This window comes from Pavona decussata, unplaced genomic scaffold (genome assembly GCF_977016875.1).
Source record: "Pavona decussata unplaced genomic scaffold, jaPavDecu1.1 SCAFFOLD_201, whole genome shotgun sequence".
In the NCBI taxonomy this organism is placed as follows: Eukaryota; Metazoa; Cnidaria; class Anthozoa; order Scleractinia; family Agariciidae; genus Pavona; species Pavona decussata.
The window spans coordinates 1,189,871-1,214,797 of record NW_028145609.1 but is presented as its reverse complement, the minus strand read 5'-3'; the positions used below and the strand labels follow the sequence as shown (position 1 = coordinate 1,214,797).

Genomic DNA, 24,927 nt, shown 5'->3' with positions numbered 1-24,927 from the left:
CAGTCCCCACTCACTTCCCCCTTCTTCATCTGTCAGTATTGAGTTAGGTTTAAAGGCTAAAAATATGCTGCCTTTGTTTTTACAGTACCATCAAATCACAGATCAATTTTACAGTACCATCAAATCACAGATCAAACCAGTCCTTGATAAACTGAATGCCAATGCTGATGTAGATGTGAAGTATTTTGCACGGGAAGCCCATAACAGGTACTAAACCCTGCTTGAAAGTCTAACAATAAATTATTAGAGTGTTGACTGGGGTTCAAGCTATGCAGACACTGTCTAATGGGAACTTTAAATAGGACATTTGACTCAAACTACCAGAATTCTTCAGTTTTTTTTCGTTTTTTTTTGTTTGTTCTCATGCTAATAAGAGCTTCTTTTATTCATTCCCCACTGGGGTTACAAAATTAACATTAATGATTTCTGGTAGTTGTCTTCAAATGAAATGCACCATAGACTAAGAATGGGCAAGACTGATTGGACTGGATGCAGATGAATAAAATGTCCAAACCGAGCTATGGCTATCCAGTATGTTTGGTTTATCAACAGAGTTGAATTAACTACTAAAGATAAATTGGCTACTGTAAAGAGATTTGAGGGCTTACACCCAAAACATCAGCACTCAAATCTCTTTACACTGGCCAATTTCCCTTCAGAACCTACCCCCCATATCCATTTGGCTATCCTATTCTGTAGCCGTCATGCTTATCTGTCATCGGACTGATCATAAAGCCTTCATCTCCTGGGCCCAGTTGTTCGAAAGCCGATTAATACTAATCCACGATTAAAAGTTAACCAAGGTTTTGTTCTCGCTCGTCAAGAATGTTTTTAAGGCTAATTAATTAAGCTAATGGTAAAGAAAGGTTTAAGGTAAAACTGAGGGACAAGAATTTTTTGAAAGAATTAGTAAATTAGCTGTTAACTCGAATCAAAGTTCACGTTAACCGGCCGGATTAGCTTAATCGGGCTTTGAACATCTGGGCCCTGGATACCGTTGTTCAAAGACCGATTGAGTTAATCCTGGGTTAATGTGAATTTTATTCGAGTTTACTTTATACTAGCCCATAAGGATTTTTCCTTAAGATTTTTGTCTCTCAATTTTGTTAGACTTTTTTTACCATTAGTTTAGAATTACCCTTAAAAAGCATTTTTAACGAGTGAGACGAAAACCTCGGTTAATTTTTAATTGTGGATTAGCGTTAATCGGCTCTGCAATGGAGGGCATCTTTTATTCTCGCCTCTTCGTTTGTTGACTACTACATGTAAATTGACTTCAATCCACCTCAGTGAAGTATGAGTAAAGTTGTAGCAAAAGTCGATATATTTTTTGGTTACTTTATTTTGTTGTGCGTTAATGTGGTTAACAACGTGATGGCCAGGCTTAAAGTCCCTGCAAAGCATACAGGATATCTTTTTGTCAAACGTCTTAATATTTCATGAAGAGAAAACAAAGCAAATCGCTGCCGTGAAGGAGGTTTGGAAATTAATGTGATCTTAATAATCATAAAATTTGGTGAATTGTTAATTATTAATGGTTTGAGAAGCTATATGAAAACACTCAAAAAGAGTGTTTCATTCGATTTCCAAACACCTCGCAAGTTAGGGAGCAGGGATGGCGCAGTGGTGAGAGCACTCGCCTCCCACCAATCTGGCCTGGGTTCGATTCCCGGGCTCGGCGTCATAATTATGTGGGTTGAGTTTGTTGTTGGTTCTCGTCTTTACTCTGAGAGGTTTTTCTCCTGGTACTTCGGCTTTCCCCTCTCCTCAAAAACCAACACTTCTAATTAGTGCTCTACGGTAAAGACATTGACACTAAAATAAAGTGATTTATTTATTTATTTATTTATTTATTTATTTATTTATTTATTTATTTATTTATTTATTTTATAAAACTCAGCTGCGCCTCGTCTTTCCAATTCACTTCTTGGTGATTGGAAATTGGATGAAAGACTCTTCTTCGTGTTTAATATGGTACTTGAAATCTTATGCAAGAATTGTCCAAATGGCCCACAAAATTGGCCTTTTAGCTAAGTGTTTTTGTTTCTTTTTCTTTGCAGTTTTCTAAGTAACTTGTGCAAGCTCTTCTGCATCAAGATGTCTCACTGTAACCGCAGTTCACTTCAATTGTCAGCCATGTTTGCTTTGATCATAACACTTGCTATGTTTGTCCCGTGGATGAACTTTGGACTGGACTACATAAGTACATCTGTTTGGGTGACTCACTTCTTTTAATTAATGATTTCAAGAAGGCATTGTCATCGTAAAGAATCGAATTCTACTAAGTACTAGATTGTATGAAAAAAACCGAGGTAGCCCTTTTCAGATATCGATTTGTTATTTCGTGGACAACTACAGGTGCGTCTGGTGTAGATGAAGCTGATCGATCTACTTTTTTATTTTGAAATTCTTCCAATTTTTTTTTTTTTTCATTTTGACAGAAGCAACCAAAATGACTGATGATATGTTTAAGATTTATTGGAAACATAGTTAATTAAAGGCAATGGTTATGAAACCTGACAAACTTCTTTGTTATATGTTTTCGTTTGCCTTTTTGGTCTTGACCCTGCTCAAACAACAATTGAATTTGGAATGTGTTGGAGCAACTTAACTGACCAATCGAAACGTTTTTGTTAAGATATTCAACTGTGGTGTGAACGTTAAAACAAATGATTGTGCAGGGTCGCGGCCCTTCCAACATAAATTGCAGCACCATTGTTTTCATGGCAAGGTTTCCTAACCAGTCCCTCAATTAACTACGTTCTAGCTTGTGCTGGACCGCTGCCTTGTGGTAACGAATTGACATGAGAGCGGTGTTTCATTTTTAAGTGTGTTCCGTTGTTTAGCATATGCCTATACAGAGCTGTACGCTGTAAAAAGATCGTGTATTGTGGTGTGATCACAAACTCACTTCTTTAACCCTGAAATTCCTCAATTTTACCAGCATGTAATTTCTCCTTAATTTCACAATTTCAACAATCGTTCAGGGCGTGAGAAAAAAAGGAAATATCACGAAAGGTAAAGTCTTTATGATTAAGTAGATTCTCCCAATAAAAGCATAAGAAATATTTGGAGATCAGTTAGGAGAAAATACATGCTTATATTTGGGCTTAAAGGGTTAAAGAACCAGGAGCAAAAGAAAAACAACATTTTTTCCCTCCTTTCTTGGTGTTATTGTTATCTTTGGCCCACTGATTTGTTCCAACTTTATTTGTAGGTGTTTTGTTCGACGAGATGTGATAACCGTTGGTTTTTGTTTCATGAGCGTGATTACAAAATCGCTTTAGCGGTTAAATCATAAGTACATTTAGACCTAGTGTGCGCTGTTGCACGTATTTGTGATAATCTTTACTTTGTGTTTAAAATGGCCTTGATACCTGTATAGATTGTGTACGAAATAACATTGATTTAATGTATTAAAGTTATATCTGTCAAGTGTGCTGTTCCTTGTAATATCTAGTCTCGTCACTAGAGCCCTCTCTGTTATAAAGATGACAGGGAAACAGCCTAACGGATCTCAACACAGAGGCGTCTTTATATTACAGTGCAGTATTTTCTTAGGAGGAAGGAAGCGAACTTGAATGCTATTTCCCTGCTTCCTACCGTCCCCTATGTGCCCCTTTTTGGGATTCGCGTTTCTTGTTTGTAGAGGACAGAACTTGAGTAATACACGACGAATACACCGGCTTCCGGTGCACAGGTGGCTTTCCACCATGAAGTATATACCATGGAACAAAATTACACCCGCGTCAGCAAGCATTTCCTGTAGAGTACAAGGGCGCTTTCTATGAAGCCAAAATTTTCAGTTCAAAATGCCAGAAACTTAACATTTCAATGGAAGTCTTTTTTTTCCGTTCGCTCCGAATTTGCAGTAAACGTAGGAAAAGTGGAGTACCTCCGGAAGTATTTGTAATTGAAATTGACCACTCCGCTTGGGGCTTTTCAGGGTGAATGAACAACAGCTAGTAGCTGAATTGCGGAGGGACCATAGGGTGAGATCGGACGTCAGTATATAGAAGGCGCCTCTGGCTGCCGCCTCAGTCCATATATGATCTCACCCCACCCACCCAGACCAATGACGTCTCCAATCAGATAGACCATGACACCGGGAACTCCACGCCCTACACTTTTCGAACAGTGCCAAGGGTTCTTTAATTCTCCTTCCTAATATTATAATAATATCAACTCAAAGAACAAACACGTTTCTTTAGGTTTGGCACCATGAGAGGTTTATTCAGTGAAATGAAAGGCGGAAAACAGGAAAACTACACAATCACTCCACAGGCAAACCTCTCGACTCAAAAACGGGTGGTAGGGAGGGTAAAAAAAATTAACTTCACAATCACAAGCTTTACAAAGAGCGAATCACTCATAAAATAATTGTCTCAACCACGTGCGTGGCGGTATATATAGAGCTACATTAATAATTAACTAAAATAAGATCTATTGCGACACGTAATTACTAAAGGTTGCGCGCGCTCGTTACGTAGAGAACAACTCGTTCATACGTAGAGAAGAACTCGAAAGGAAGAGTTCAAGTGCCAACGACTCAGTAAATCGGCCTCACGATTTTCGGAACTCGAAAGATGACAAGCGCGGATTTCGAACACATGCACCGCTGCGAGAAACCAAATTTCTCGCAAACAAGCTGCTAACAATTTATCCTGAACGCGACCGGAGTTTAAGGAACTGACAACGGAAAAATTGTCACAGTGAACCATAATCCGTAGTCCACGCCAAGAACGACCCCAGAGTCGAAGAGCTATAACGATATCTAAGGCTTCAAGAAGATGAATAGCGGTGAATTGAAGGAGAACTTCCGGTGGAAATTCGACATGATAATACTGCTCGGATGACATACCCCGGCAACCTGTCAAACAGGCGTTGGTAGAAAAAATACTATCGGGCGCAGACCACAATTGCGTGGGAACAAGAGATACACCATTGTAAACGTTGATAAACCGCATCCACCAGCGGATATCCTTCCGAAATTCGGCTGATAACTTGACCCAATGATGATTGCGCCGCAAGGGACGCAAAGTGTCCAGAATGCGAGTTAGAAACAAACGACCCGGCCGAACGCATTTGGAAACAAAGGCAAGTTTGCCTATCAGAGATTGTAGCTCGGTTTTGGTCGCAGACTTTTTAGTGAGCCACTTAGGTAACAAATCCGTTAGCAATTCCAAGAGTCTGCCCGGCGTAACAGACAAAGTAAAATTTATCGTGTCGAAGAGAACTCCGAGACAAGTAACTCGTCTAACTCAAGTAGACGGAGGGCAAGCCTTGTGAGACGACTCTTGTAACCCTAAGACCTGTAGTAACGAACCAGTGAGCCCATAACCGACGAAGGCGGTTCGCGGCGCGGAGATCCCATGAAATCGTCTAAGTAACTCAAAACGTTGCAACCGACCCGCGAGAGCATAAAACATACTGCGTTCGTGACTCGCTGGCAAGCCATAGCAGCGGACCGGTGACCTATTGGCAATCGAACGTCAAAAAACAACTTGTCCCCCTACGAATATCCCAACAAAGGATAATCGAAAGGATCTACCGGCAACTGACGATAAGCACGTTTTAGATCACGTTTGAACAACAAACAACCCGGCCCCAGCTGAACGATACGTTCCGCGATGTCGTCTACCGGCGTCTACAGTGGGATAAGTTAACGACACAGGTTCACCCAAAAAGAAGTCTTTAGAAATTCCGTCATTGACAGACGAACCGACTGGCCAGCTGAGGTCAAGAATAAACCGACGTTCATTGCTGTCCGGCTTTGGAACTGAATTCAATGGAGAAAAGGCGATAGGCGCCACGAAAGGATTGCGTGCAAATGGACCGCAAACGGAACCTAACGCAAGTTCCGTTGACAGGTAGCTGTCAACGGCGGACGGAAAGTCTAGTACGCCTTTGTGATTGCGAAAATCACTAGAAGGTAAAACCCCATGATAATTGTAACCGATGGGCCACCCAAACTCTAAGAAATCACAAATTTTCACATCGGAATACTTGGTCAGTGAAGACCGCCACAAGGAAAGATGTAACGAAGTGGGCACAGATAAAAGCGCGCCTAAAAAAGTGGGTTGCCCCTTAGGGTAAACTTGATTATGTTATGTGACAAAGAAATTTGGCTCGAAAGGAAGTGCGTCTGGGGTAACGAACGATTGGGACGAAATACCCAGGCTAGAACTTAAACTAGAACTAATACTAGGCTGCACTGCATGCAGCGATGAGCAAACATCAGTAAAATTATCATCAATAACTAAAGGAACCGTAACTTGCGAGGAAGGCAAGGGTGTGGCACTCTCACTGCCAGGATCAGAGTGAACTACCCTGCTAAAGTCTAGAGTCTAGATAACACTTATCTCCCACAGAAGATAGAGAGTCTTGAAAACATGAACAAAGTCTAGAGTCTGGTTTTAAGTCTGAAACGGAAAGTCTTGAGTCTTGAAACCAAGGAGAGTCGTGATTTAGCGGCTCTAAAAGCTCTAGTCAGGGTGCAGTCGTTCCGGAAGAGTGGGAATCCTTTTCCACCACCAAAGGACATTCTTTCGAAAATTCCGTATGACGAGCAGCAACACGCGTGTCCACCCAGCACCGAGCACAAATGTGCTGCAGCCATTTGCGTTCTCCCCGAAGGGTACCGTAGTGATCTTTGTTGAACTTACGGTCACCATGTTGAAAATCACGACAAAAGAGGACCACGGTGGAGCCGTCGGTGCGCGAAGACCCCGCCCGAGATGATGGTTTTACTGGGGCTTGAAGGATCCTTGACTCCAAATGAGTAATCGAATCTCCCCAGTCAGCCCGACCACATTCGATTTCAAAAAGCACGTCCGCGTGAAGATCGCGGACCGAAGACCAAGTGAACTGTGTGGCCAAATACATCAGAGAGGAAAGATGAACAATGCGGACGCGAAGTTCTTGTGGTGGGAGGTTAGGCCTTTGGAGAATAGCTGCGTATCCGGCTGCGAATTCAGCCAGGGTTAGATCATCATATGTTTTGTCCTTAGAAACATATGACAAACTCAAATGGCTGTGGGGTCATAACTGAGGGTTGACCACGCGGCTAGTTAATTTACTGGCCTTCCCTGACCTTAAAGTGTGGCGCCTACCTCTAGTAGATTTCCTTTTAGTCTTGTCGTTATCCTCACTTTCCTTACTGCTACTGTCGTCTAGCTGGGAAAGAAACTGTTCCACTTTAGAAGACCCGAGCTGGTTGGCGCGCAGATCTTTTAGCGTGGTTTTCTTTTTATCTTGATCAGCACGCTTGTCCAACATGGCGTTGCGCAGGCGAAGCGCCTCCAGTTCTTTCCTCATTTGCTCAACCTGGGAAGACTCCTCCAGGACTTTGTTTCTTTCTTTTTCTTCCTCCAGCAGACGTTTCATTTCGGTGAAATCGAGTGCTTGATAGTTGTGAGGCGTGGTATCTCCGACTGGCGCTGAGAGAGGACGAGGATCGGGAGAAAATCCGTATGTTGGGAATTGTACACCTTTCCCAGCGTGTATCAGGGCGTAATCGAGTTAACTTCACAATCACAAGTATAAGAATTAACTAGCTTTACACAGAGCGAATCACTCAATAAAATAATTGTCTCAACCACGTGCGTGGCGGTATATATAGAGCTACATTAATAATTAACTAAAATAAGATCTATTGCGACACGTAATTAGTAAAGGTTGCGCGCGTCGAATTAAACATTTTAAGCGAAGCTCAAAATTAACCAACGTCCCACATATTATTATTGGGAACAAGTGTTGTGAGACGGGACCTACGGTTTTTTTTCGTCCTTATCCGAGAAGACTAGAAAGTGTAACCATTTGCAGATCTCATTACAAAGGCAGCACTTTCTCTTCAGTTATTTAAAGACCCTGAGTGTTGGTCCGGCTGGGGTTTGAACCCACGACCTCCCGCACGGTGGTTTGGTACTCTACCAAATGAGCTAACCGGTCGTACGTTTGTTCCCGTAAACTTCATCCGCACGTCCTCTTTTGTATTTAAAATTATATGGAAGAGAAAACTGAAGTCAACATTTGCCTGACATGAATATCTGCTATAACGCATGCATGTGTGCATTACGGTAGCACTTTGCCCTCAATTTAGCCAATCAGAGCGCGTGTTATATCGGATACAATAATTGGCCATATAGTGAGAACTTTTATTAATCAATACATTACAACATCGTCTAAAATAGTTTATTGCGCACTCAACCTTCTTCCTCGTACAAAACAGATTGTACAATAGACGTAATTTCAAATCTCTTGGGGAATAAGGTAACAAATAATGAAGATCATTTACACATTTAATTTCTACTACAATAAATCAATTATTCTGGTCAATCTCGCGGAAAATTGCCTGATTTTAGTTGCCCATGGTATATCGTCGCCTAAGTATCAGGCAGAGGTATTGTCTGTTCCAAAGCTATCTTTGGCTAAAATTAACAGAACTCTACACTAAAAAATATGCCTAACAACAGCAATTAAATTTATTTTACAAATAGGAATAAACTGTGTACATGAAGGGTTGCTTTCTCGTGAGAACAAACAAAATCCAACTACAACAATAACAGCTACAAGAATGAATTATCCATCTTGTTAGTTTATTGTAAATTATTAGCATACAGTTTCCATTATTACGCATGGTTTGATACAGTCTAACACCTTTCCTTACGTACGTAATCTACCAAACATTAACAAGTATTTGTACGAAGTTTATAGGAAACAAGTAGATTATTTGGCCTGTCCTTGGCCCTGTTCCCGGGTACTGAAAAGGACATTGTTCAGACTCTTTGGTGACCAAATAGCAAACTCCTTCTCGTTCTTTAATTTAGCGCCCGACATTATTTGTTTTTACTGTATCGTAGGGAGGCATGGGGAAAAAGCTTGCGAACTGAAACTTTAATCCGGTTCAGACCAGTGTCCGTACCCAGGAACAGTTCCCGAGTACTATGGACGTGCCCAGATTTTTGCTCGAGCACCGACAAAAAGCTAAATTCAGACTAGAGGCCGGCGTTCCCGAGAACCGAGCAGTGGGTTAGCTAGTCTGAACGCGGCCTAAGATGCAGCATATGTGTAACATATTTAACAAATTAAACATTGATAAGATACGACAATCTATGATCAGATCGATGGTGTGGCTTTTGGATCTCTCGTTGCTCTTCTCCTAGCCAGCCTTATCATGGGACCTCCATGAAAGGCTGTAGTTACAAGACTATACACATCTTTCAACGTTTTATTCTATGTCGAGGATACCTTTAATTTGCTTTTTGTTTGTTTGACTCAGAGCATGGTGCTCTTATGTTTTTCAGTTATATTGACCCTTAGCATCCTTATTTCGTTTTCCTGTGGAAGAGGAGGTCGACCACAAGTTGCCGTTTCTTGATGTTTTGATTAACAACATATTTATCCAAGCTTTGGCGTACGTATCAGAATCCAAGAGACGTTGAAAGGTTTTCACAACGATCGGGCGATCAGGCAATATATCAACAAAACACGGAAACCTTACACTGGTCTACTGGGTTCCAGTTCTTCAACACATTTTTTACAAATTACCTTATGTAGCGGGTTACTTTTCCAAAGCTGTTTAATATAAAATAAGGCAACTCTGTAAGCACTATCGTATTAATCATAACAATATATTTGGCGCGTGAAGCGGCTTTCCCAGGGGGGGGGGGGGGGGTACTCCCTAGTCCGCTGTAGGGTTTACACGATGGGACAAGTCGCGGGAAAAGTCTCTCGAAGGGTTTACAAGCGGGAACCTGTTACACATCGAAAAAGGAAAATTTAGAATGACTTCCCTGAAATTAAGGGACGAGTAGAGACGAAAAAGGAGTGGTCCTAAACAGTGAAACCGAAGTTACTAAATTTTAAATACACGCACACGACAATAAAACAGCACATTGTCGATCTATAAAATTAGTCAATCATTTACAATTTCAAAAAGGTATTTTTCTTTTCTAGAGTTCTGTATACTACTGATTCAGAACAGAAAAACAACAGCTATTCAAACAGGGCCTTAAATACAAAAAAAACTAAAATACTTGTTCAACCTCACCGTCGGCCGCCATCTTGAAACGGAGTTCGTAAGGGGTTATGGGAGCGAAAATACTGATCAGCGATTGGTTTATTTTCATTTGGTCGCAGGGACTTGTCCCACGAACAATTCACACGCAGGGGCCAGCATAATTTGAGGGGACAAGTCCCGGGGACTTGTCCCACAAATTCAAACATGGTTTGAATTCGTGGGACAAGTCGCGGGGACCAAATTTTGGTCCCTGCGACTAAATTTTTTAGTGAAAATGGTAGTTCACACGAAGGGACTTGGTCCCCGGGACTAGTCCCTTCGTGTGTGCCGACCTTAACATTTCTAAGTATAGTAAGTAGTTCTATAGATCACGTGACATGTCACGGGATCCTTTTTCGTGAAAAAGGCAAAGATTTGACAGGTAGGCAACGGTTTTAAGAGAAAACATCAAACAAAAACGCGTTTCTAATAAAGATTAAATATATGCAGCCCTTCACGTTTAGAATGGTCGTCCATTGTTCTCAAAAAAAAAATTGTCGGGACAAAGGTCATTTCTTAGTGCAAATTTCAATCTTTGATTGTTAATTACTCCAATTTAAAAACTTGACGACAGTCATTCCAAACGTAGAATGTTCAACATTATCAATCTACTTCGGAAACGCTAATTCAGTTATCTATATATAGAAAATTCGCCGCCGTATCGCCGATTTACGATATTTTAATTTTGGTCACGTGATGTGTCACGTGATCAGACTTACACGATAAGGCACAAGAAAACATCGACTTTTATTTTTAGGGAAAATTCCATCCTGTTCTAGGCAGACAAACCGAAGATACAGGGGATCATTCATCATTTCTGAACACCTTTCAAACTGTCTTAAACTTTTTGAGACATAAAACAAAAGAAACAAAAAAGCAAACTGACAGCTATTTGTATACTGGCTGCCAGAAATTTTGATCTCATGCTCAAATATTAATTGTGTGCTTATTGCAAATTTTAAAATCGTTATAATAAGGACCATTTTGTTGTTGTTGCTTGCTCTAAAACCATAAGCCCTTGTGATAACCATGACTAATGAACAAGATCACAATGTAGTTTAGTCACTTGAATCTTTCTAGATTGAAACTACTCAGGAGATCTAGCTGTTCTAAACGTAACTCTCCACTATTAGCCAAGCTTCCCTGGAAGCTTTGAAATGAGTTAGGCTACTGGTTTACTGCTAAAGCTTATCAAATAAAAAAAAAAGGGGCCATGGCGCCAATCTAAAGCCCTTAGCGAACAAACACTTTCCAGAAATCTCCAGAAGATACGCCAACAAGGAGATCATCACACTCCCACCTGTTGAACCAGTTAAGTAACCAATGATAATGGTAATGTACGAAAGCAGAGTGATCGAACAACCGGTTTTCACGACCTCGATAAGAGGAACCACGCTCATTCCCCCATTTACCAACAAGCCAAGTATCGTTTTCCTTTCCCCACCTATCGCAAGCTCTAGATAAAAACGAGTTGTCGTCATTCATTCTCAAATACGAACCACAAGAGACAGGCATAACATCCCTCTGACCGCTGAAGTATTGAACCACAGCTTCACCTGTGCTGTTCAGAGCCGTGGCGATATGAAATGTTCTTCCCCCTTTCTTTCTGCAGTGAAATCTAACTTGAGCAAAAGCCAGGTATGTTCTCAGCTCTTTCATGACGCTTGTTGAGATAAACGTCTGACTGCTGCTTATTCCAAGGAGTGAAGTGTTAAGTGGCAGCTGAGAGGGAGGTGTTGAGCATTGTATCACATAACTGGAGACAAGAAGCCAGCCGCCTGAAGTCAGAGGAGATTAATTTTTATGTATGACCATTAAGCAGCAGGAAAAATAAGAGCCTGTAAAATTAATACAATTAAGTTTCCGCGAATTTTTTTTTTTTATACGAGGGGTAAAACCATCACATAACGATTGAATTTATCTAAGGCCACGCCTGAATGTTTTCAACATTTAATGAGGAACCTGTGACAGAACCGACATTGACATGCGTGAGTCATCTGTGACTCACAACAATTTGTTATATTAATTCAAAGCAATCGAAATCAAAGAACATGCGTTACTTCTTTGCTGTGAAAAGCCAATTAAAGCCTTGCACGCTCATTTGACCAAAACATGTTGACTCGTTTTAGTGGAAATGAACTGTTTGCTAAGGAATCGCTCGTAAGAATTTCGTGAAATTCTACGAAACAGCAGTTCTCTATAAATGTAACTCGCCTACAAAAAGTGAAACAAACTTAAGGTTATCTTCTTCATATTTAGAGCGGATCTCTCTGTCCAAATTAAATAAAATCTGCGTCATCGTGCCAGTATTTTGGGAGTTCAGTTTCCTGGAGACAAAAAATGGACAAAATATAGCGAGTGTCTTTTCTAAAAAAATAAGAAAACCTTTTATTTTTCTACGGTTAAAAGCTGGCTTCGTTGCGATGGTAACGGTACCCTGATCAACAGCAAGTATAAAAATATATTCCCTTCTCAGTTAATAGTGCGCCATGCTACCACCTTGCTATCCCACCATGCTGGGGCACCCAGAACTACTTGGTATGTAAATAACGTTTACTAACACCTGTATACTTGAAAACTGTGTTCGGCAACCTTAATTTCTTGCCGAAAACTAGATTTTATTTCAGATTCCGCCCAACATTGAATTATATTTTTCCCCAGTTTACCGTCTTCATCAATAAGGTCGCTAAATGGAGTCAAATTGGTTTGTTATTCATGATTTTTCTCTCAAAAAACGACGGGAAAGTTTGAAGAAGTTGTTATTAAATATTTGCTCAAAGAATTTTGATTTTTGAGCGAAAAATTTAAAACCATACTTTGTCTCCAAAAATTTCTCACAGTTAGAAAAGAAATATGCTCGAACCCCACGTTACCAGACACCCCAAAACAAAAAGAATTACCAAATAATCGCATTGAATGTACACATGATGTCTTGGCGTACAACAAGATATTTATTAGGACTCGGTATACCTCGTCCCCGTGCTGTATGTCGAGGTTTTCTTCAAAAGAAAAAAAAAAAGGAAAAAAGTGTTTTTTTTAGGTTAAAACTTCCTCGGATGTTTCGATAAGCGCAGTCGAAGTAATTGACCTTTAACACGCCTATGTAAGAACATGGGTGATGTGGAAAAGTTTTTAATCCTTACCTCCGTCAGTAGTCATGTCGCAGTAAACTTTCAATGGACCGCCACTCCATCCAGGGTTGATCCAGTACTCGCCATCGCCCCTGGAAAAAACAGAGTCCCGGATGTCCTTGCATGATCTTCTAGGAACTGAAGTTATAAATTCATGTTATTGTATATCAACTCCCAGTAAACTAAATTAAAAACAACAGCATCAAGTGAATAAAGAGAAAAGGTAAAGCAGGAACCTTAAAAAAGACAGCGATTAAAACGCTTGGGAGATCTACTGAAAATAAGACAAGTTAGAACTTTTTAAAAAAGTATTTATCCCATAAACATGTCCATGATCGATCCGGTTTCTTTGTTTTTTTACGGAGTGCATGGGCTTTGCATTGAAGAGGTACCCAGAATCGTTGCGATGTATGTACACTCTTCCCATTAAAACACAAAGCCGTACGTTGTATAATAATTTGCCGCCCTCTAATTTATCCGAAACCAATCTTTGTTTGCAACCCAGAAATAATCGATCCTTCCGTATAAACATTCCCTTTTCATCAAACTCATCTCGTTCTTCAGGCATCAGGTGGGCAGACGGTCAGGGCAATCAAGAGTGATAATATGAAACAAAATATATAGAAATTCATACATTTGAGGCTGCGGAGGAAAGAATGAATAAGTGAATGATCATAGCACTTATATACGCGCCTGATGAAAATTTAGGCTGCCGTTCAAGCCTAAATGTTTGTCATATGAGTATATAACTGCCATGATCATTCACTTATTCATTCTTTCTTCCGCAGTTCGAATGTGTGAATTTTCGTATATTCACTTTCACCCATGACCCCTACGGGTATATTACGTCAAATATCGCCCCTATGGTAAAATCTCGCCCATTTTTATTGCGTGTAAACTTAGCGAGAAGGTTGTTAAAATTTGCGCGTTTGAAATCCCAACCTAACTGCGGTGACAGATCCTTTTTTTTGTACTCTTTTCTTTTTTGCTGGCAAAGTACCATACGCCTGGAAATTAGCCCACATTGTTCCCATCTATAAGAAGGGTAGTAAAGATCGCAGAGAAAACTACCAGCTCCTAGTTGGCTTGATATCTCGAATTGGACCACAGAGCTTCACCGGCTTTTTGCAACTGCTTAAGCTACGTACATAACTGCGATGATCATTCAAGAAGAACGGGATGAACATCAACAGCATAACTCTTTTACACGTTTTGGGGCTAAGTATGGCATTGCCTCCCAATTCAAGTCTGTAAACTGCCAAAGACTGCCGTCAAAGGAAAATTCACGATGTACTCTTTAGAATTCTTTATGTCCATTCTTCTCTACACTTAACGCCCTTATCAATATGTCTGAACCCAAAATGTAGGCAATAAGCGGACTCATAATTGTTATGTTTTTTAACTCCGATTTCGAGGGTCCATTTGCTTGCTGTTTTGATAAAAGTGTTCTATCTTAGTCAAAAGTGCCAACATATTGAAGAACGTACTTTTTTCTATCACCCGGTGGAAACGTTTAGGTGATTTCTCTAAGGATAAAAAAATAAAATTCAAGGCTAAAGTTGGCAAAATTTTATGGTAATTAGGATGACATATCCAAACCACGGTCATGGTAGTGATTTTCTTTGTTTTCCCTTGATGAATTATTAATGAGTTTGAGAACCACTTTTAAAAACTTTGGTGTTTCGAATATGTTCCTTTTTTCTAGTGTGTAAACATCTGTTCGTTTCTCCACTGTGACTCCATGTGCAGCGGACTGCACATGGCACTATTGATCATTTGAGAAGCCATATCAAACACTCGAAAGTGTGTTTCATCAGATATCCAAACACCTCGAAGTCGTTTAAAAAAACTCGGCTGCGCCTCGTTTTTTCAACCTACTTCTCAGTGTTTGGATATCTGATGAAACACTCTTCCTCGTGTTTGATATATTACTTCCAACGTTGCCAGCCATGCGTGGCTCGAAGGCCATACTAATGATTTTGAGAATGCACGTGTCATCGACAGAGGCAATTCACGCCTAAGAAAAACGCTGGAATCTTGGCACACTGCGATAACTAGCCAGGCAGAAAATAATGCGAAACATCTGCCAAGACAATACTCAATTTTATTATAACTTTATTCATGTCATCAATATTTTTTCTTCACACTAGTGTTTCCCTTGTATTATTGTATTTATTCATATTTGTTCGTTATTTTTTCTCGCCTCTTTGTTTATATGTTTCTGCCTTCGCTTTTTACATCTTACTTTTAAAGATTGCAGACTGGCAATCGAAAGCTCAGTGTTTTTAAACTTTTAACCAGAGAACGTCTTAAGAATTTTTTTTAATTATGCCTGGTTACTCATCGATTTTTAAACATAATTAAAAAAGTCTGATTGGTGGTATTTTATCTGAATGGTAATGTTACAAGACTATCACAGAACGCCTGATTCTATCTATAGAATTTATTCTACATTTAAAATTTGCAAAGCAAGACGAGGCTAAACTTGGAAGTCGTGGCAGTTTTCAAATTTTGCAAATTAAAGTAGTCAGTGAAACAATTTTCAAATACAATTGCCTCTTGCAAAATTTAATAGATTTAAACGATATTTTATTGCAATTTTCAAAGTAATTGGAGTTGATGTAGAATTTTCAGGATTTTTCTGTTCAGTTGCCTAAGCCTCACAGAGGATATCTATATTATGAATAAACTATAGAGGAGCAACCTCATATGGAAATCAAGAAAGACTTATTTTACTCACTTGTCACTGTTAAAGTGAGCGTTGCTGTCTGTCCATCTCCATAATCATTGAACGGGATGCATCTGTAGCTGACCTGATTTACTCTTTCACCAACTTTCGTTGTATACGTTTCAGCGTTACCGCCAGTTGTAGAGTTAAATAAACTCTCCTGCTCTTTGTAGAATCGATACTTTGCAGGTGGGTTGGCCTGTGTACTGCACGTGATGCTGAAGGGTACATTCACAACAACATAGTCGTAACTCAATTGAGCTGACAGACGTGTGTAGATTGGACGATAATCTAAAATGAATGAACGTCTTAATGGTTAATGTTGTTTGGTAAGTTTCGTGAATTCATTCATGCCTGAATCTTTTTGTTGATCGTTTAAAAAATAATAAGAAAACAAATTGAACTTGTGAACCACTTGTGCATTATACTCAAGTTCTTTTATTCAATTTATACTTTGATAATTCAAATTAATCGCGCGTTTGTCTCACGATTGTGTCGCATAGGTAATGATCGCGACTGTTCTCCCGCAGTATATGTTGGTCTTCATCAGGCGATGCTGTCAATTAGCTGTGTTTCAATTCAAGTAGCACCATGGCTGACGACGATGGCGCGTTTCGATTCTTGCCAGTTCGGTTGATAGTGATTGAGGGATTTCGATCGTCGTTGATCGTACTGAGGTATCCAGGCCGCTGGTATTTCAATTCTATTAACACTGTTAATCGAAATGCACCAATCATTATTAACCATGTTGATACACAGCCAGGCTGAGCTAGGCGACGCCATCACCCGACAAATATCAGCAGTATAGAGGTCAAAACGTCGCGATCAGCACTTTTGCTATAAAATCGTGACCCAGAAGATTATTTGAGCTATCATTTTAAATCTAGACTGCAAGCGGTCCCTTTTCTGGATAGTGGAGAGGGCGCGAAATAGCCGAGTAAAAAAGCGGCGAGACTAGAACGAGGAAAAAAACGAGAAGGGGCTCAAATTTCGCCGCTTTTACGCTCGGCTATTTCGCGCCTTCTCAATTATCCAGAAAGGGATCGCTTGCTCTCTATTTGAAATCCGATGACTAACGCCTTTTATGAGAAATTATACTTTTTCTTTCAAAAGGTGTTATTTAGAGTAAATACTTTACGAGAACAATTTATTGGGTAAAAGTAGCTCTCATTAATAAAAACTGATGAAGCCTAAAAAGCAAAAATTTACATGAGAGCCTTTCCATTCTGTCATTTTATCTAAAAGCGTAAACGGAAACTAAATAGTTTGTGTCTCGAAATTTTACTTTGTTGATATTGATATGTGGTGTTGTGTTGGACCCGACACAAAATTATTTCTCGCCTCAGTTGAAACAACATTTTTTTCAAGAATCTGAAGCAAAGGGTATCTATAGAGAATTTCAGACAAATTTTAATTTTAGATTGAAAACCTGAATATTTAAACATTTTGTCTTATGAAGCCATTTTTTCATTTTCATATTAAAAAACATTTTACTCATTTTTAAACTATTAGAACTCACTTTGTACAAACACGTTGACGCTTCTAGTAGCAGCATCTCCAACACCATTATCAGCAGTACATTTGTAGACTCCTTCATCCTGTTTACCACTGATGTTCAAAGGAAACGTGACAACACTGTTATCAGAAACTCGCGCCCACTCGACGTTTGGTGTTGGATCACCATACGCTGTACAGCTGAGTGTCAAAACATCCCCCTCATTCTTTGTTTGGTTACTAGAGATGTCGGTAATCTCTGGTGGATCTATAGCGAAATTAACAATAAGAGAACGTAAAATAAAGAAAATTAACAATTGCCGTCGTGTATTCAGTTCTCTACCCACCTGTACAAGAGGTGCGTTCAATCTCTGCGGCTATTCTATCCAGTAAATTCTTAACGCGTTCTTGTTCTTCCTTGCCCTCTTCGTTTTGCTTCTTGATCTCATCAAGGACTTTCATTTCTTCTGGGGAAGCTGAAAGCAAATTGTTTAGTAACCAGCTGTAAATAAAATATCCATCACCAGCAGGATTAGTATGTCAGTCACCATAAAGCGGTGAGGACTGAAAATTAAAGTACGTTTGTTTCGATTTGTTGAACTGTTCATAATCAGAATGAGGGCCCCACTGAAAAACACTTTTGTAATACGCGCTCCCTTGATGTTGATGATGATGATGATGATGATGATGATGATGATGATGATGATGATGATGATGATGATTATTATTATTATTGATCACCACAACTTTTCCCTTTGTGATCGGAGTCCACTTTGTAGCGGAGGTCGCGCTTGCGCCGCAGGCGCGCTAGGCGGAGCCCCATAGCTAAGAGATTTTGGTAAACCCATCAGTCCGAGAAATTTTGGTTTGGTTATGACGTCACTTCCGTCCGACCGACCGCCCGACCGCCCGTATGTACGCTTACTCCATGTAAGCATAACGTCCTAAACGTTGTAAAAGGAACGGAAAAATCAGCAATGGAATAAAGAGACTGGTTATTCTCAGAAGAGGCGAGTACATTCATGCAATTTCGTTCACAAAACTTTGCTAGTTTGCTGGTTTACAAGATATTGTTTTCTTGCAGTTTTGACACGCCGCTTAACTTAAGCTTAAGCTAATACTGCTAACTTCAGAACAGTATTTTGAGCTCAGTTTTTCGGTCCATGTTGATTATTTCCCTTGGAGTTTTATTTTCTGATCTCGTCCAATTTTGCCGTCAAACAGCGGGAGAAACGGTTAGGCGGATCGCGGTGGGAGAAACAAATCGACTTTTTTAGCAGTTTTTAAAGGCGGCACTTTATAAACAGCGGCCGGATCTTGAAGAGAAATTATTTTACTCTAGTCAGGCGCGATGAAATGAAATTAAGATGTAATGGATTTTTCCTCTTGAAGTGAAACTCAACGTTGTAAACGAACGAAAAAATCAGCAATCGAATAAAAGGACTGGTTATTCTCCAAAGAGGCGAGTATATTCATGTGATTTTGTTGACAAAACTTTGCTGTTTTTGCAAGATATTTTTTTCTTGTAGTGTTGACACTGCATCTTGTTTAACCTCAGAGCAGCCTTTTGAGCTCATTTTTCGGTCCATGTTAGTTATTTCTCTTGGAGTTTTATTTTCTAATCTCATCCCATTTTGCTTCATTTAACAAAATTTGATTCTGAGTTTGAAATAGTCAGTCAAACAAACGTCTCCCGACATTGTATCGTTGGCATAAACTACTGACAAATTTTCCTCTCATATATTTCTAATTTTAGCATTTATTTCCGACAATCTTGACAGAAAACAAACAAAAATACTTAAAACAGTAGGATATAACCGCAAAGATTAAGATGTGTGAGTGATTTTCACCGAAAGTCTTTTCAAAGAACGTTAAAAGCGAATGTAAAATTAAAGTGTGATTTCATTTTCATCAAAACAAAGTTTACGCAAAACATTCATTCGCTTGTTTTTTGTGAATTTTTCAAAGATCGTTGTTTAGTTTATTTCTGTACTTATTGCTATGAATTATCAGAGTGCTTTTTTCATTTATTACTCAAAGATATATTTGAAGTGTGTTTTTTTGTTATTGTATCCAATTTCTCTGTGGTTTATAGCGTACGGCCTTCTTGATAAGCAAAATTTACTAGACAGTGACAGTGCCAGTAGCGCGCGTTGGTCGATCATCTTAAAAACTAAAAACAATAATAAAAACAGAAAATATCATTTTGAGTCCATTTAAATTCCGCTTTTATCACACAGAGAGCAAAATGTTCCTAAAAATATCAAGGAACTTCGTAAAACAGTCAGTAAAACACTCATCGAAGGCACAGGCAAACCAACAAATTATTTAATTTTTTCGTAGCGTACAAAACAAACAAAACCGACGAGAACAGTTCCATTTATACACATGTAATAAAGAGTGAATACAGTTTTAATTCAGGAGCAAACTAACAACGATAAATCAAATGTTAGGCATCAATTAATTGTTCACCTGAGCTGTGAAGCTTCCTACCGCTTGGAAATCACACGAACATAGATCGATAAAAATAGCAAACGATGGATCCAAAGAAGGAACTTGCGGAGTAATTTCTTCCTGCTCCTTCCTCCCATCAAAAGGACACTTTCATGCTCGGTTATAGTTCGTTGAAAGCACTTTAACTCCATGACTGATTTCAGTTTCTCAACCAGACAAAATAAAATCAATCCGATCCAAGTCTTTAGCTTTTGACACAAATAAACTTTTGCTGTTTCTTGTGAGAGACACCAAAATTAACCTTTAGGAATTTCCTTCCTAGCTGCAGCACTTGATTTCCATCTATTGTTGGTACAAAGAACCCGGCTTAAAGAGTCGAACTTCGAAAGAGCCTCAAAGAACTTGTTTTTTTTTTTTTTCCTTACACAAAATGCAGAAACCAACAAAATGTAAAACTGTCGTGCTCAGCCAATCAGCAGCGAGTATTTTCGCCGCTCGACCAATCAGGAGTAAGTAATTTTGCCCTCGGTAAAAGGAAATTACGAAAAACTGCCCTCTGTCACAACAAATCAGCATTCAGTAATTTTGCCCTCTGTTTTACATTGTTATTGTTGATGAGCAGTTAGCTGCATATGCATTAAAAATGTACTATACAACTGCAGAATTGATGAGGAACTCATAAGGTTATTACGTTCATATAATAAGGAAACTTCTATTGTGGAGCTCCGCTTTTAGGCTTGGCTAAATATATATATTAAAGTGAGTTTTCATGAAATAATATCCTACGCAAGTTTGAAAAGCACAAGTCGAATACATATTATTCACAGCCTAGGGAATTTTTATTATCCCGCGTGATGAAAATTCGTGCACTTTGCGTCATTTCGGGGAGACATCGCGGTATTGGTTGCACCAAAGACCCCTCAGCAGCACGGCCTGTGCAGGTGATGTATCCAAATCTTCAATTACGGCCGTGCTCCTGCTTCAACCTGAAGTTGGGGGCACGAGCTCAAATCCGGCAGCTTCTGGCATGGTGATCGTCCTGTGATTTGTTTTTTAGCAAACCACGCGCATGTGCTGTGCTGCAGGCTTGTTTGAGGTTGAGGGTATTATCAGCAAATTGCAAATAATTCGCGATGAATATGTAGAAAACGTTTTCCTCTAAGACTAAAAGTTCCCCATTTTGGTAAAGTTTTTGAAACAGTTCGTGCCTTCTGCACGTGCGTCAGTTTTTTTAAGAAAAGAGCGGACAGCTGAACTTTTACTGATATTTTGTAGCTGCGGCAAAGTAATGCCATGTTCGTCTTATTCCGTCGCGGACGAGAGAGTCTTCAACTTCTTACAAAGAAGACGTTCGCTGTACAGGCTGATATACGACAGAAAAAATAGTTTGTCCGGCGATAGACGGGCTAGAATAAAAACCACAAAGGGAAGATGACTCTAACGATTCTTCAGGTGAAAGACGTATGTGTGAACGACCCTTAAATCTGTTTTGACCAGTAAAAAAAGCTTGGTTTTCACTAGCGACACAAGCACAGACTGAAGCATTAGCGTAAGCGTAAGAATGCTTATATCACCGTGAAAAGGGCCTCGACGCAAGCACAAGCAGAAGCTTTCCTTGTGCTTGTGCTTATGTGCTTGCTTCGCATTCGTTTTCACTTGCTTCTGCTTGGGCTTTTGCTTGTGCTTGCGTCACGTTGGCTTTCACTTGACACAAAGCTCTTCTGCTTGTGCTTGGGCTTGCGCTTGTGCTTGCGTCGCTAGTGAAAACCAGGCTTACAGGCTTTTGAACTTTATCTTCCAGAGCTGAATCCCGGAGTATTTTGCTCGTGACAAAGGCCTAAAGCGAAGAGCAAATTTGAAAGAAACTGATAAAATCTGGTATTGTACAGCCCCTCTTGGAAAAAAGTACCTTAGGCACATTAATGATTACAGTTTCTTAGGAGTTAAAACTCTCCCAGCAGTAAACAGGAAAGATGGATATTACCAAAATACGTATAAACCAAATTAAAGTGAGCCTTCCCACAGCAATAAGACGTCTTGAGTTAGCCACAAAGTCGACGCATCTGTGGCTTAGGCAAGACGTCTACTTAGCTTGTTCCAATTTATGTGGATCCCGAATGGGTAACTAAGTGAAAACAACGCATGTGTGACGGTCGACGACGTTTTGAGGTGCAAATTAGTAAACGATAACAGGGCATTTAACAAAGGCCATTCTTTGAAATATTAATCAGTTATGGATAATGGATGACAAAAAATGATGCCAAACAAAAGATAATGAATGTTGCAAACGGTTGTTGATGAAAAAAACGTTTTGGGTAAACTTTATTTGTGCATGTCAGCTGCACAATACAGAAAATTATCTGAAAAACAAGAACGTTACAACAATTGTTTTGCAAGCAGACGGTATTTGTTGCACAAATTGGTATGAGATTTAAAATAATTTCAACGAACGCCATTAGTGCATATGATTATTAAAATCAGCGGTTAACAATTCGAGGGAAAGAAAAGGGACATATTGGTTGGTATGGTTTGATAAACTCTCAAGAAAATTTAATTCGAAACATGCTCCGAAATAAATTAAAAAAAAATAGCTTCCAAATACAGTAAACTACAACTGTACGTATGTATGTAAATAAATAACTTTAACAAAATCGTACTCAGCCTTCAAATGGTGATAATTAACTATTTAACAATTAGATTATGAGCTCGAGATTTCTATCGCGCGATAGTTGATGAGGGCGAAGCCCGAATCAACTATCACGCATAGAAATCGAGAGCGAATAATCTAATTGTTTTAGTATAAATCTACTAGTCGTTCAAAACTAAACAAGTAAATTATCTATTTCCTCATCGCAGACACTTCGAAAACGCGAAGAAGCGGCCGCCATTTTGTTGAAAATCGCTACTCACTATCTATCACAGAATAGATGGCGAGTAGCGTAGCCTATCAGAGAACGGCATTCGTGATAGAACACTAGTAGATTTATGCTAAATATGCTTATTCGGAGAAAACCTGAGGAATAGATGCCTCACGATGCAGATTGCTAATTTCACTCGGCTGGCAAATTTATGACACTGCCTTGATCTAAAACTATTAATTTGAGAGAAAAGCATTAAGAATACGACATAATCAGTATGTAGCAGCCGTGTAATGTGAACTAATTTAGAAAACTTCGTGTTTAGGAAATAAAATCAACAAATTGCATTTTGCTTTGTTTTATATTTGTCCGAATCCCTTGCTTATTCCTTCATTCTCGATCAAGAGAAGATCAGCAGGTTTTAGAAATCATCGAGGAAGCATCAACACACTCAGTGTAGGGAAATCCTTCACTCAGGAACCTTAATTTGCAACGCGCTCTTTCCATGGATCGAGCGTTCATACTTTTTGGCTACCATCTCAAAGCATGAAAGAAGGTTAACAAATTGACGTCAGTTTTCCATACGCCTGTCCTGTTATTGATCATGAATTTCGTCATAACATTGTCAAAGTAGCTGTGGATCCAAAAAGCGTAGCCGCGAAAAATGCGAGAAACTTAAATTTTATTAAATCCGACGCGACCAAAGTAAAAAAAACTTCTCTCGCTCTCTTAATGGTTCATGGAAAAAAGGGGAGACTTTCTATTGGTTGAAAAGTGACAGCTTGACGTTTGGTTGTTTTAAATTACCCTTTCTTTTTTGTTGCGTCGACCTCGCACAAATTGTATCTGTCCGCTTATTGACAATGAAAATAAGCCAATGAGCTCGCGAGAATTTCTGCAGTCATTACAAAATAAACATTCGATCATGGCTAAAGCGAGTTGGGTTAAGGTTAGAGAAACAACAAAAATCGCGGGAAACAAAACTAACTATAAATTTAAGCGCATATTATATCCTTCAAAGGCATTCTCATTGCCACGAATTAACATCGTTATCACGAACGACCTGCTGCCCTCTTGTCTCGTAGCTCAGTCGATAGAGCAGTGGTCGATATAATCCGGAGGTCGTGTGCTGGATTCGCACTGAGGTCTAAAAAAAATTTTCTTTCCCTCCTGCAGTTTTCCATTTCCTTTCTTGGGCTGACGCTCAGTCGAAAATCCATGGGTTCACCTCAACACTTTAAATTTCTCTGATTCATCATAAAATGGTAAATAAACAGACCAAAAAGAACTAGAGTACTAAAGTGAATGGTTTCCGTTTATTTAAATACTTCCCTTAAACAAGAGATCAACAATTGCGTTGTTTGCGCTGGTTGGCAAATTTCGTCGTTTCTACCAATAATTTCGGAAAGAGAGCGTTTAATATTTCCCTGTTGGGCAGCTTGTGTCTCCAACATTTTCAGATCGATGCTTTAAACGATTTTGCTTCGATAGTTTTACTATAAGTTTTTAAATTTTTGACAACCTGCAAGTTTTCAGTAAACGAAATCGAAATTGACACAACTTATAGGAGACATTTCTTCACTTCGTACAGAACAAAATGATTGGAAAAATACTTGTGGAAATCCATCTGTCTAAGGCTAATTTCTTTTTGGTGACTTTAAAAAACACGAAATTGGTATATTTTTCCGCTTTTCAATTCTGAAACTCGACCAGCTTTACTTTACTTTCTATGGTTAAATGAAAAAAAAAAAGACACTTGTGTTTTCCTTCATTTTTAAGGCAGTAAACGTTTCCTTTACAACACGCAGGAAAAGCCTAAACATTTAATTTGTCCTTGTTGGCGAGCCGGTATGATGTGAGGCAGAAAGAGACGTGAAAAGTTAACAAATTGTCATAAGGAACGTATAAAATAAGTAATTGAAATTTTCGGTGCTTAAATTCATATCCAGACGTAAACAAAAGCGCTAAAATCGCACTCTATCTATATTTCAATTCCCCCTGGAACCTCTATCTGTCTTATTTCGTATTTAGTTTAAATAACTTCTTTAAAGGACCCGTTAGTATTCAAATCCCTGTAGCTCATCGAACCCAGTAAGAGTTTATGTCACATATATCGATAAAGAAGCTACAAGAAGAATTTATCTTACATAATCAATAAATATCAAGAACGTTTTAGGGAATGGTAGCTTTTAATGATTGGCT

The 24,927-nt window shown here is 39.2% G+C and overlaps 3 protein-coding genes and 1 pseudogene across 9 annotated transcripts in view; 2 read left to right on the top strand and 2 right to left on the bottom strand.

Moving 5' to 3' along the window:
* The window catches only part of LOC146461221 (uncharacterized), a 100,546-nt gene extending 97,111 nt beyond the window's left edge, over positions 1–3,435 (top strand). The window contains exon 22 of the transcript XR_014857445.1: positions 3,218–3,435. The gene's annotated coding sequence lies outside the window, so the exon portion shown is untranslated. The remainder of the gene's footprint in view (positions 1–3,217) is intronic.
* The window catches only part of LOC146461204 (Fc receptor-like protein 5), a 288,679-nt gene that overhangs the window by 34,329 nt on the left and 229,423 nt on the right, over positions 1–24,927 (bottom strand). The window contains exons 7-10 of one of the 2 annotated variants that reach the window (XM_085087026.1): positions 17,439–17,681; positions 15,932–16,210; positions 13,204–13,329; positions 8,740–11,838 (exon numbers count right to left, since the gene is read on the bottom strand). In XM_085087026.1, coding sequence (XP_084943152.1) covers positions 11,294–11,838; positions 13,204–13,329; positions 15,932–16,210; positions 17,439–17,681 — 1,193 coding nt within the window. In that variant the 3' untranslated portion in view covers positions 8,740–11,293. Of the gene's footprint in view, positions 1–8,739; positions 11,839–13,203; positions 13,330–15,931; positions 16,211–17,438; positions 17,682–24,927 lie in introns of those variants that run through there. The other variant, XM_085087025.1, reaches the window with a different exon arrangement.
* LOC146461217 (uncharacterized) overlaps positions 1–24,927 on the top strand; it is an 81,402-nt gene that overhangs the window by 9,297 nt on the left and 47,178 nt on the right. For 3 of the 6 annotated variants that reach the window (XM_085087069.1, XM_085087068.1, XM_085087070.1), the window contains 2 exons: positions 102–207; positions 2,061–3,435. The exons of the other annotated variants lie outside the window; for them this stretch is intronic. In XM_085087069.1, coding sequence (XP_084943195.1) covers positions 102–207; positions 2,061–2,235 — 281 coding nt within the window. In that variant the 3' untranslated portion in view covers positions 2,236–3,435. Of the gene's footprint in view, positions 1–101; positions 208–2,060; positions 3,436–24,927 lie in introns of those variants that run through there. 6 annotated transcript variants of the gene reach the window in all.
* LOC146461220 (uncharacterized) lies at positions 4,503–7,386 on the bottom strand (annotated as a pseudogene).